This window comes from Cuculus canorus, chromosome 1 (genome assembly GCF_017976375.1).
Source record: "Cuculus canorus isolate bCucCan1 chromosome 1, bCucCan1.pri, whole genome shotgun sequence".
Classification (NCBI taxonomy): domain Eukaryota; kingdom Metazoa; phylum Chordata; class Aves; order Cuculiformes; family Cuculidae; genus Cuculus; species Cuculus canorus.
Genome location: NC_071401.1, coordinates 154,702,482 through 154,715,607, shown reverse-complemented (window position 1 = coordinate 154,715,607; position 13,126 = coordinate 154,702,482). Strand labels below are relative to the sequence as shown.

Below are 13,126 nucleotides of genomic sequence, written 5' to 3'. Positions count from 1 at the left end.
TCTAGTTAGTTATGGGGAAGGAGATGGTGAAGATTGCCACTGATGTACTGACAGATGAGACATGCTACTGCCTGACCACAATCACAGCATTTACATACAATAAAATTATTTCAGAAGCAAAATTAATTCCACTACTCACCTAACTTTTTGCAGACTACTTTGCTCGTAAAGTTTTCCAACATTAAAAGACTAATTGCCTAATTGCCTGAGAAGTAGTTTTCCAAAGCATATACTAACTTCAGAAGCACAAGTCTAAGCCACTCAGTGTCCTGCCCTTAGCAACAACCCATTTGTCAGCTAGCAGGTTCTACATGAGAGAAAACATGCTCAAACATTCAGAGGGCCCGTTTCTATATATTTTTTGCTCATACTAATTAACTGGTTCTCACCACAAAACAATCCTTTCTCACGGATACTGACTCTATTCTACAAGGCATTTAAGCATGTGCTTAATTCATTGACCTCAACAGAGAATAAGCAAGCATAGACTTAAATCCTTCACTGAATCGCCCTTGAGTGCTGTCATTGGGGTGAGATCCTTCCAGTCCTTCACACAACATGAGCTCGGATCTCTGCTTTTCTTGCAGAATTAAACACAACAAGAGCTGCCAGGATACCTTGCTAGTAATTTCTCTACAGCTCATTCAGTGTCTCCTGATCTGTGTCCTGGCACATCTCATCTTTTCAGCACCTCAAACATCCCCCTGTTGCTAAGGAGGGCAGTCCTGTACTTGAGGCAGTATCAGCAATTCATGACAGATGATAAACACAGATCAACAAGCTCTCTGTCTGCACAATCTACAACCAGGAGCACACATTGGACAACCTGCGGGCATGTGAGTGTGGGTATGCAGGTCTTGGGGCGAGAGTCCCCTCACACATCCTCGTACGCAGGTTACCTCTTGCTTGTCATGGTTACACTTCTCGCACATGGCCGGCGAGGAGTAATGATGGAAGACGGAGCCCGATAGGTTATCGATGATCATTAACTCCCCGTCGAAGGAGTCCTTAATAATTAAAGAGACACTGTCCAGCCATAAGTTCTCCTAGGGGACAAGAAAGGGGGGAGGATGGGAAAGATCATTTTAAGAATGCCGAGTTTTTTGCTTCAAAGTTTCATGTGAATTTGGGGCTGGGTTCTCCACCCTGACTCGCCTGGAGCAGCACCTTGTCCTGCAGGTACCTGCACAGGGTCATTGAGGCAGCATTTGCTTCTTAGGGTGTGTAAATGTGCCAGAGTTCAATGTGGAAAAAAAAAAAAGGAGGAGGGACTGTCTTCACTCAGTGTCAGTGCACCATCGCACTGCTCACACATCCCTTCCAGCTCTGCTGGTGTGCCTTATTCTTGGTCTGCCATTTCTCCTGCTTTGTTCTCCCAAGCTACCCTCTCAAATCTGCTCCTAACACACCTTTAGCTGATCTGCTCCAATCCTCCTCTGCTGGTCCTCAGTCTCCTGCAACATGATGACAACGAACAGGACCCACTGCTATCACAGCCTTATCCCCACACGATGCTACCAACTTGGAAGTCTACCCCTGAAACTAAATCTCTCACCCTGAGGTGGAAGAGCCTTTCTGCTACAGCTAAGCCCTCTCTCATCTAGGCTGCCCAGCGTCTCCCCACTGCTACTTGCCACAGTCCGTTGGTAATCTCAAATGTGTACTCACCTGTGCTGGGGAGTAACATCTCGTGCACAGACGTCCTTCAGGATCTGTTCTCCCACTGCCTCCTCCTGTTCCTGCTCCTTTTCCCTGTCTTGAATTTGAGGAGCCTGACTTGCGGGAGCATAGCCCATGTGCAATTTCCAGCTCAATCTCAGCATCCATCTCTGCATCTTCCTGGGCCTCCTTGTTGCTGTCGTCGAGATGTTTCATGAGCACAGCTACCACCACATTGATGAGGACAAACTGAGCTGTGAGCACAAAGCTGACAAAGTACAGTGGCGAGATGAACTGCAAGTTGCTGAGGCAGCTCCGGTCATCGTGGCTGCAGTCACGCAAGGTATCCTTGAGGGGAAGTTGGGTTTGAGAGGAAGTGATAGAAGGAGGTAAGGACTAAAGTAAGAATACGAGCTTGGCTACTCTTTCTGTCAAAAAACACTGATACTAATGGAAAAAACAGGGCAAATGTTTCTATCACCCCACACCCAGTAGGATCATGAGGTCCTCAAAGAATCAAAGACACTATCTGATGATGTGGTCTCCGCTTCAGAGTAAATTTGTACAAAAGTGAACTACTTCCAGATCACCAAATATTGCTGCTACAGTACCCACACCACAGCAAGAACAAAACTGAGCAGTCTGGTACTGCCTTCTCCCATTCAGACTCAAAAGCATCATATGTGTTCAAAGAACTTCTCTCTCCCCCTGACTTTTGAAGGAAAGAAGTATTTATTTTTGATTGTCCTGGCAGCTCTGCAGATGCATGCCATGTCCAATGTACACATATTCAGCTTTGATAACTGGCCTTATAACAGTGGATACTCTCTCTTAGTCTGGACAGCCTTCTTGTTCCTCCCAAGGACAATTTACACTTTTCTCAGACTGATGTCTGTAGGACTAGGTAAGTCCAAGGTCTGAGTTACCATGGTGGAGAGGGAGTTTCTGGCCCAAGCAGGGACCTTATCTATCAACTCAGCTGCTGCACTCCTTCCGATTTCTAGCCTAAGCACTGCTGAACAGAGCACATGTAAGAATTTCTCCTTCCCCACACTAAGGACATTCATGCCCCTGAGGCCCAGTTACCTTCATGATCCCATTCCAGTTGTCACCTGTGGACACCTGGAAGAGTGTGAGGAAGGCCATCCCAAAGTTCTCAAAGGTAGCATGGCGGCTCATGCCCTCACAGGGGTTCTCATCGTTGCATACTGAAAGGAAGGGGATAGCAGCTATCAGCAGAGGACACACTGCCGGCACTGAGATCAACAGCAGGAACTGAGGAAGGGGACTTCAGATTTCTTGCAGCCTGGAGACCTCGGGTAATGGCCTCAGCACCCTTGCCCAATAATACAGAAAAATCCCTGATGGCCCAGCCTCAGGATATCAGGCAGTGTAAGTCGGTTGCTCAGGAGGATCCTTCTAATGTGGTGGTGTGCTGCCTTTCTTCTTGATCAATATTCCATAGCAAGAGACATACGTAAGACTTCCTTTAGTTTTTTCTGTAGTCTTGAAAGCAATATTAAGGCAGGCAGTGCAAAAAAAGCAAAAGTTTAGGAATGGAAGAGAAACCAGACACTGCTATTATTTTGTTAGGCTCTTAGGACAATAATGATTTAGAGGGAAATTCCTCTTGTATCGATTACGCATAACGAAGAATAAAGGCCACTGATTAATTCAGTCCCTTTATTGAATGAGTACAGATTTTGAGAAACCTCAGCCTCCCAGCAGGTCTGTAGCTCACAATGAAGCATGACTTGCTTGAGACTTACCCAGTTTTCCAAACAGCTCCACTCCTAGAGCAGCGTAGATGAAAAAGAGGAGCATGAAAAGCAGTCCAAGGTTTCCCACCTGAAAGCAAACAGCACGGTCAGCCTACCCAAAAGCCTATTTCACCTGTACAGGCAAGCGTTTCTGTCTTTCAAACCCTGAAGAGAAAAGCAGCAAATTCTCAGTGTATAAATGTAATCAAAGAATTGTTCAACACTCGGGAAATTACCAGTGGCAGCACCAGATGCAACTGGACTTGAAGGATGCTCTTTTGCCAGTTGCTTGCCGAAGCACAAGCTCTGGCCAGGCCTAACAGAGGTGTTCAGTTTCTGTGCTGGGTGAAGACAAGCACATGGGAGCAGGGGCACAGAAGATGAAACCAGTTTGGCTAGGTGAAGGACAAGCTACGGATTACAGCATAGAGACGTGTCCTGCAGTGCTACAAGTACCTCAAAGCTATGTTTATGTGAAGACTGTTCCAGAAAGACAGGGACATATGTACACCAATTCCTGAGAAGAACCAGACAGAACACAGTGTGCCAAAGCACCAGCCACAGTGTGGAGGTTACAGCAGGGTTTATGGAAGAAGTAGGCAGGACGGAAGAAGGGGAAAGAGGCCCTGTTGAAATGTGTGGAGAGGAGAAGAGAGAAGAAGAGATTATGAAGGAGCCAAGAAAGGAAGCAAATGAATAATAGGTCAAACAATCTTTTCTGGGCCTCTAGCAGACATTGTCTAGAAACCTCCCAATGTGAGGATTGCTGCTTCATGGTGCACAACAGCAGCAGTGCCACCAGCAATATGGGCACAGCTCACAAGTCCTCGCTTGTCCAAATCACTACTTGCCTCTGAATCTCCTGCCTCCCAGCATGTGGGGCACCCAGGTTATATGTGAGGAGAAGAAGCAGGTTTGAAAGAGGTAGGCTGAACAGTAACAGAAAGTGCCAGTAATGGTCAGCACGCTGTTGGCAGAGAAGGAGAAGGCATGGAAAAATTAAGGATCTAACTGGTATACGGGTATTTGAAAAACTGAACAGTGTCTGGTCTCAATGCATGTGGTCATTTGGCCTTTATTAGGATCATTCACTTCAAGAGTCTAATTTAGTCATTGCAACAGATGTGCCATCCAAATTCGGGAGAGAAATTAATAGTTCAGCCCACCCACTCTCCTGGGCTGCCAGATCCTGGCTCCCTGCTTACTCAGTTGTAAGAATTATTTCTGATGGCTAAATTGGAAGCCATAGTAAATGCTCTGAACACACACCTCTGGGTATCTGTCTACAGGGCATTCAGGAAAAGAAGCTAATAAAACTTAGCTAAGGACTAAATTCCTAATGGAGTCTTTAAAATTAAAGCTCTATTCACTATTAAGAATTGTTGCAGTGTGACAAAGACAGGAACGGAACTGAAACAGGACAACTGGAGATAGCTTATATGCCATTAGCAAACCAAAAATCCCTGATGTGTATCTGGGCTCTAGAAACATAAAGAGAAAGGTCGAGAGGAGGAAAAAGCACAAGGGAGAGGACAGCTTATTTTAAACCGCTTCTTTTGGCAAAGCCAATAAATCTTGGAGAATAATATTACAGATAACTCAATTGTCCCCTGAAGAATCAGTGGATAAAATAGGGAGACTAAATCCAATCTTTTGACAGCGAAACTTGGGGATTTGAGCCTTGCTTCAAGTGCAGATTTTTACACAACTGTAACTGTTTAGTGGTTTCTGATCCCTCTATTGTATAACATCATCAAATGAAGGCAAACTGTTACAAGAGGAAGCAAGAGCCAATCAATAGGAAGTGGATTGATGCTGCAAGGATTGAGTACTATTCGATATTACTTTTCAAGGGATACCTAGAGGCTAGACCTTTAGATATCTGCTTGTGAGGGTTTTGTGGCAGATACTAATTGCCTCCAAAAGATGTGACCTATCATCTCGGTTAGCAAAAGAGCTGTAGGTGAATGTGAGAGAGAAAAAAGATAAATTATGGAAGAATATACTTGTGGTTTGTGGTTAGGACCAGACAGCAGGACTCAGAGGCTTGAGCTGAGGTTCCAGCTGTGCCTTTTGCAATCCTGAGAAAAACACTTCACTGCCTAATGGCTCCGTTTCTCCCTCTATATGACAGGGATACACATCTTCCCTCCTTTCCTATTTACTCTTCATATTTTGGGGGTGGAAGTTGATTGTCACCATTTAAGTGCAAATATACTGCAGAGTCCTTTTACTGAAGTCTTCCGGGTTTTACTTCAGCCAACTCTTAACATCTGTGTGTTGTATTTATCTGGGCTGCAGATTAAACATGCCACAGACATGCAGATGCTAGATCCAGAGACCTGCTCCATTCCAGATCCTCGCCTGAGCTAATCAGCTGTTGTAGCTCCCGGAGTGGAAAAGAGCAAGGTGCAAAGAAGGTGCGCTGAGCCAGGCTTAGGGCAGCAGAGCCAGAATTAATAAACAGTACTGGCCCAAAGCTGCCTGCTGTAAGAACAACCTTAATCTGCTGGTTTTTCCATAGTCCATAGTATCTCACCCTCCAACTATTCTGGATGACAATATTAATAATATAATTAATATTTAGGATATTTTAATTTTTATTACTATTATTATATAAAAATAAAAATTATTATGTCTAATAAAAAGCATGAGAGATCAGACAGAGCACAGGATCCAGGAAAGATCACCTTGTTTCCCCCTCACTTTTGTGCCACAAGGTTCTTCTAATTCAGACTGACATTTATTGTCACCAACATCAGAAACAAACTCCTTGGTTAAGTACCCATGCTGTTTACAGATTGATTCTCAGCTCTGCATTACTCACTGAGACTGGCACATTAGCTGATAAATCAACTGACAAATGCCCATGCATTTTGATATCATGCAAGCTAGCTGCCTGCTCATGTCCTGCCAGGGCAATGGTCTGATGTATGATCAGTAGAGCCACTTGGTGCCATTACTCCTTGCTTAACAGTTCTCTCTAGAGGATCCAAAAGGAAGGAGACCAGTCTCCCTGGTTCCTCATCCATCACAGAGTATCCTCACAGTGGGCTTGAAGCTTGCACAAAGCACTGTGTCAGCATCTCATTTGGGAACAGCTGCCGCTCACAGCTCATGAAATCCTTCTGTCTAGCTGTCTTGCAGTAGACATTTAACTGCCGGCTGTGTGAGCCACAACAGAGCGTGTCACTGCTTCTGATACATGAGAGGCTCAAAACCACAAAGGGATCCAGGAGGAGGAAGGAAGAAAAGAATGTAGGGAGGGGGAGGCACTGGCTAAGTAAAGGAGTTGTGGGAGTGTGAATGAAAGAGAGGAGGGGGAAAATGGGACACATGTGGAGAAGGGTGAGAGGGGCAGAGATGTAAAGGCCTCTTTTCCTCCTGAAATGGCTGCCAGTCACTCTCCCATTCTAATGGAGAGGGGAGAGAGGAGCTGGGGACTGGTTGCAAGTGGTATACGCTATCTGGACACAATGGAAAGAAACCTGCCCAGGAATCAATCCCTATTTTATTCATTCACTGGAGAACAGAGGCATGAAGTTGACTGCATACTATTGATAGACAGGATAACCTGGACAAAACCTATCTGAGGAGAGCTGTACTCCCACGACTGACAAGAAAACTTAGATCCCGCCTTCAGGCTGCTGCCTGGACAACACAGTAGAGACCACCTGAGACTCACACAAGAATCAGCCCTTTGGAAAAAATGGTGCACGGCAGGTGGATCAGACTAGAGGACCTCTAAAGGTCCTTTCCAACCCAAACTATTCTATGATTCTGTGATAAAAGGAGAGTCTTTGGGACAGATGGTCTGGTTTACCTGTGGCAGGGCTTGAACAACGGTATCCAGCAGTGCTCGCATTCCTGTGGCCATCTTCAGTAGCTTCAGAACTGCCACAACAAGCACAAGAGAAGCGTCACTCAGACCGAGCTCAAAAGGTCCACCCTTTGTGTGGCTTACTGATGGCAGTTGCACAGGACAGATGTCCTGTCTTCCCTTTCCCTAGAAAAACTATATCGTCCCCTTTGGCCCAGTTCTCCGTTTACCCACTTCTATTGACTGTATGACCCCAGTGATTCTTTCTCCCCCAGTGTATTTCCTTCTTAACAAACACTGCTTCTGCCACCCATACCTATTGGACTTCTGCATCACCCAGACATCCTGGCCAACAGCCCTCATTCTCCCAGCACTCTGTATGACAATTCTCCCTCTGCCATGATTTTTCATTCCATCACTTTCTTTTCCTCCAGCCACCATGTGTTAAGGCAGCTTAGCACATCTTGGCCACCACCAGGAAGATTCAGTCCCCTCCCAGTGCAAATTTCAACCAGCTTGGTGGCCCCTTCTGCAAACACTACAGTCATACTTGCCCCATAAAAAGAATAACAGGGAAAGTTCAGCTCTGGCATGATCTGCTCACCCTCCTGGTCCTTCACCTCCTGTTAAAACCACCACATCTAAATCCCTGGCTTAAGGAAGCCAGAAAGCCTTAGCCTCTAGGCTGTCCTTCATCACATCCCCTTCCTTCCTGCCAGGGCTAGGGACAGGAGGAGCCCATGACTCTACAGCCACTGCTCAATGAGTCATGGCACCAAGTCATGTTCCATGGCCACCTACATCCCTGCCTCTGGACAGCGTCTCTCTCACCCCGGGCAATGCGCAGCACCCTCATGATCCGGATGATAGTGGGGTTAATTGGGAGAGCAGCATTGATTTCAATCTCTTCCAGCGTGATGCCCATGACAGACAGCAGTACAATGGCCAGGTCTAGTTGGTTCCACCTTAAGAAGAAAAATTGAAAAGAATTAAGGAAGATGGAGTTTTTCCATTTCCCTGAAAAAGAAGTGAATCGTCTGCACTTTAACCTAAATATTTCTTTATATGTGTGAACTCAAGGCCCCACTCTGAGTCAGCCTATATGGGCTTTTGCAGACAAACAGAGATTCACTTTGCACACACCCTGAGCAGCCAGAGGCAAGCCAGCCTGATCTGAAAGCATGGAGCTGTGTTACTATGGTGCTATGCTTTGACTAATGGGCTCAGCTTTTTACGGCCTTACTACCTCGAATCAGCTGTGTTATACATGTCTGCTCCAACTTCCTCTCAGTTTGCCTCAAGGGCAGGAAAAAAATGGCTCTCTCTAACCCTCCCTCCTTTACTTTCAAGTCTAAACAGTAGATGCCAATCAAGAGGCAGTTTTTGGACAACTCTTGTTACTGCCTAGGTATTTCTGCTGAAGCGCACGTGGGCTGAGGCTAGGTCCATACTATACAGAAGTAGGAGGCAGAGCACTCTGTTACCACCTCACGCTCCAGATAGAGATCCACCCTAAAAACCTCCACCCTAGTTGTCCCACAGCCACAGTTGACATAACCCCCTGCTCACCTGTCTTTGAAGAATCGGCGCAGACCAAATGCCACCAGCTTGAGCACTGCCTCCAACACAAAGACAGTGGTGAACAAGTAGTTGCAGTACTTGAGGGCGGTCTCCAAGGACTGCCAGCAGAAAGACAAGACACGGTAAAGAATTGAGGCGAAAGTAACATCAATCATAATCTGCAGTGGGAGTGGAGGGAGAGGGGAGCATTCTCCTGAGTGCCAGGAATTCATTAGAAGGTGCGGAAGGTGCCCTATGTCTCCTACCTACTTGAATGTTGAGGCTATCTACTAAAGGCAACCACCAGCTGACCCCCATGACCCATGCTGTTCTCAGGATCAGTTATTGCTCCTTTCTCATGTGCTTTTTAGCATAACGGGGAGTAGGCAGCTGTTGCAAGGATAATCCAGCAATTACCATAGTCTCCTCCTCTGCCAGCAGCCCATGCCACTTGGATGCCACTATGTTAATGGCACTGGCATAGCTCTTAATCAGAAGTGAGGCACAAAGGTTGCTCCAGTTGTGGACATACGTTATCTCTAATGGGAGGAAACCTCTCTGTGCCTTGGTTTGGGGCAGGCACACATCATGCTACCATTTGGTGGCACTTTGTACTGGAAGGCTTCAAAGGGCTTTGCCAAGATTCTTTAGCAGAGCCTGAGAGCAGGCTGGCATGACTAGACCTGTGTTCCCCAGAAGGAGCTGAGGAGTAAGGAAAAGTGGTGATTTCTTCAGGAACAAAGGCCTGACGTGAAGATGACAACAGATGAAGGTTGAGAATCCCTGCAGAGTAAAACTGGGCACCAGCAAGGGCAAGTTAAAGGTCAGCAGCTGGGTAAGATGGGCGAGAAACAGAGGAGACTGGCAGTGGATTTGAATGAGGACAGATAGGTTCAGTTCCTGATCAAACCCTGAGCTGCCATGGACAGCATCTGCTTAGGCACCAGAGCTGTCACCTCAACCAAGGATGTCCTGAAGAGAAAACTGAAATGCCACTGGGCAGATAACAGGATGAATGCTTTGTTTACATATGGAGGCAGAAAGCTCCTTTGATTTGTGCAATGCACATATTTTTTATCAAAGGCATCTAGAGCTTTGCCAGGAACACTGAGAGTTACCTGTTTTCCTCAACCAAAGTATAAAACTTATTTGGCCTTCAAGGCCCTTTTCTGGGAATCAGCCCCTGTAGCTGAGAGAGGCTCTGCTCAGCACTTTGCTCCTGCAGATCCTCTTACACAAAAAAAGGTGGCTCAGTAAAGATATCCCATCTCATAACACACAACCAGCCACTCTAGTCCTCTCAGCTCAGGCCATACAACAGGAGAATTGAATTGACATTTGGAAAACTGATGGAAAGCCTGAAGATCCCAGGACTCCACTGTTCCCACCGCTTCTCCTGTCAGGATTTAGGGGAACATACAAAGCAGACCAGGCAGCTAAATTTGGGTGACCCACACACCCACTTAATAATATAAAGCACAGAGATTCAATTGCACCATGCTTTCTAGGGGCCCAACTCTTGCTTAGATACATTATCTCTGTAGATTTTGATGGATAACAAGTATCTGAGCAGGGCCTGCCTTTCTGCATATATTTGAAACTCTTCACATAACTTTACCTTCTACATTAACTCTTGCCACACTTTAATGGTACGTTTTAGAGACACTCAAGTGTCCTACCTATTCTGGTGGGCAGTGGTCATCAGAAAGCTGTAGGAAAACAACATAATAACCAGAAGTAGGGCTTATCTCCATGATCTCACTCACCACAGGTTGGTTGTAGTGCTCCAGGGACATAGTGACCACGTTGAGGCAGATGATGAAAGTGATGAAGATGTCCAGATAGTGGCTGGTGCAGACCGAATGAATAAGGAGGCGTAAGGGGCAGTAGGTAGCATAGTACGGCAAACGCTGTGCCTCTTCAGAGGAAAGAGGAAGATGGGCAGAGTTAGGAAGAAATTGAAAGAAGAGAAATGGGTAAGAAACATCGAGAAGGAAGCAGGCATAAAAGTGGTGATAAGTGTTGAAAGAAAAGAGAATGAAGGCAGGAGAGAGAAAAAAACAGGGAAAGGACAGGTAAAGGATAAGGGACATAGGAAGGAGACAAAAAATGCAAAAAAAGGATAAGAGGCAAGTGGGGAAAAATATGTGGAAAAAAAAGACAAGAAAAGAAATGCTAGAAAGAAAATGTTAGTCTATGTTTGTGGGAATGGTGCTAAATCAGCATTTCATGCCTCAACAAATTAAGATCACAAATGACAAAAGGGAGCAGATGGTTCCAGGGGAGGCCCCAGGGTGTCACAAGAATGAGGGAAAAATGTGAGCAGAGGAAGGGAAAGCATGTCCACAGGCTGTGAATGGAAGAAAACTGTCAGTGTGGGGTAGCAGGAATGATTTCCAGGGGCAACTATGCTTTTGCAGTTTTTGTCTAAAAGTAATACAAAGGAGTATGGGAACACCAGGATGATGGCATTCTTCACCCCAGAGGGTCTGGGACCCCAAGTAGTAACACTTGCAACGTTGATGGAAAGAGCCAGGAAAAAAATCACATGGGTCTTCCTCCTCTTTTTAACCCTCCCTCTTTAAATTTGAGTTTAAGCACAAAGGATGGTCTGTCCAGGTCTTCCTTCAAACACCAGCTGGGTTGAGAAAGCCTAGTTGGGACTATCCCAAGCTCAGGAATTGTACCAATGCACGCACATCCTGCGACAACAGTGCACATCAGCAGGAGCACAGGGGTATTTTTGGTACATTTTATGTCCTGAGGGGCAGGGTGCTAAAACCCCAGTTGCTTCTCCGGAGTCCTAGCAGATGTCGTGAGCCACCCCACTTCCCCAGACTACCCCAGTGAGGTGTGTAGCTACATGGCAGCAGCACAGGGAGGAAGGCTGAGAGCACAGCCACAAGCGATGCATTTTGAAGACTGGTCCATCAGAAAAGAAAAAGAAGAGGAGAAGGTTTTTCTCAGAAAATCTTGGCCTACGAACCAACCAAACACTTAGGCTGTGCCTTACTCCTTCGCTTTTTTTCCAGGCGGCGCAAGCGTTTCTCTTCCCGCCGGCGCGCCTCCTCAGCCTCCTGGTGCTGCCGGCACTTATGGAAGTTCTCCACCACCACCCCTACGAACATGTTGAGCACAAAGAAGCTGACGATGAGAAGGAAGGAGATGAAGTAAAGGAGCATCCAGGGGTTGTTGTTGGTCACTGGCTGAAGGAGGAGGGAGAATAAAGGCAATCAATTAGTTGGATGTGTGGCAGTATGGGAATGATAGAGGAACCTGTCATGGTAGCTGGCTTCTGGGGAGGTGGGAAAGGGTTGTGGATATCAGGGAAGTGCACTGGAAAGAGCTGGGGATACAGGCAAGGCGCTTTGTGATTGGCTGACTGGTTTTTGGCATCAGCTGGTGGCTGGTGGAGCTGGTGGGAGTCAAGGCCAGCTCGCACAGAGTCACCCATGATTCAGGCAGAATCCTGTCCATGGCCGGGGTACAACTCCAGTATGTGGTAGAATAGGTGGCCAGGCATAAGGAACACCTTTGGCTCTAGGAAAAGTAGAGACCAAATCCATATATCCCCAAAATAGCAATGAGACCAGAATAAAAATGTCATTCGGGCTCAGAGAGAAAGAGGTCCTGACTTTTGTCTGGGTGTCTTGACGAAGAGCCTACAAAGCCAATAGTGGTGCACCTTGTGCAGAGGTTTAGAGGTAAATGAAGCACCATCCCTGAGGCTCAGGCCTGTGGTACTGCAGCCCACGGCAGGGACACACAACAGATCACTGCCTTAGCAGTGGAGGAACAGGGATGCAGTGGGCAGCCACCCAACAAACCCTGTTTTACAGGGTATTAAAATAACCATCTGTGGTCCAGGAGAGAGCCAGACTGCTCAGAAAGACACATGGCATTATTACTTCATCACTACAAATAGATAAAGACCTGCAGCATGATCAAAACTGAGTAGAGGGTGAGAATTACTACAGAAACCCACCACATGGCCACAGCTGCACCTCCCTGCATGGATCAGGCATGACCTTGACCCTTTGCAACTAGGTAAGGAAAGGATTCATTAAGGGTCCTAGAAGAGACTACTGGTTTGAGGGAGGTGTCTGAAGCAGGGTGTTACAGCATGCTTCCATCTTACTAGCCCAGGAAAACTCACACAGATCATCTCACAAAGTCTTCGTACCTGCTGGTCAACAGCCACAGCATCTAGTCCATTATACATGATATTAACCCAGCCATCCTTGGAAGCCAGAACAAACAGGGACATCAGAGCCTGCAATACACAAAGCAAAGCAGATGTGGAGCAGGTGCAACTGGCAGGCTGGGA

The 13,126-nt window shown here is 46.4% G+C and overlaps 1 protein-coding gene across 6 annotated transcripts in view; it reads right to left on the bottom strand.

Moving 5' to 3' along the window:
- Positions 1-13,126, bottom strand: part of CACNA1I (calcium voltage-gated channel subunit alpha1 I) — a 176,558-nt gene that overhangs the window by 11,868 nt on the left and 151,564 nt on the right. For 4 of the 6 annotated variants that reach the window (XM_054086735.1, XM_054086719.1, XM_054086726.1 and 1 more), the window contains 10 exons: positions 12,983-13,072; positions 11,813-12,005; positions 10,566-10,717; positions 8,809-8,918; positions 8,071-8,204; positions 7,243-7,313; positions 3,429-3,507; positions 2,746-2,867; positions 1,669-2,007; positions 900-1,046 (listed from right to left, as the gene is read on the bottom strand). In XM_054086735.1, coding sequence (XP_053942710.1) covers positions 900-1,046; positions 1,669-2,007; positions 2,746-2,867; positions 3,429-3,507; positions 7,243-7,313; positions 8,071-8,204; positions 8,809-8,918; positions 10,566-10,717; positions 11,813-12,005; positions 12,983-13,072 — 1,437 coding nt within the window. The remainder of the gene's footprint in view (positions 1-899; positions 1,047-1,668; positions 2,008-2,745; positions 2,868-3,428; positions 3,508-7,242; positions 7,314-8,070; positions 8,205-8,808; positions 8,919-10,565; positions 10,718-11,812; positions 12,006-12,982; positions 13,073-13,126) is intronic. The other 2 variants (XM_054086745.1, XM_054086753.1) reach the window with 1 other exon arrangement.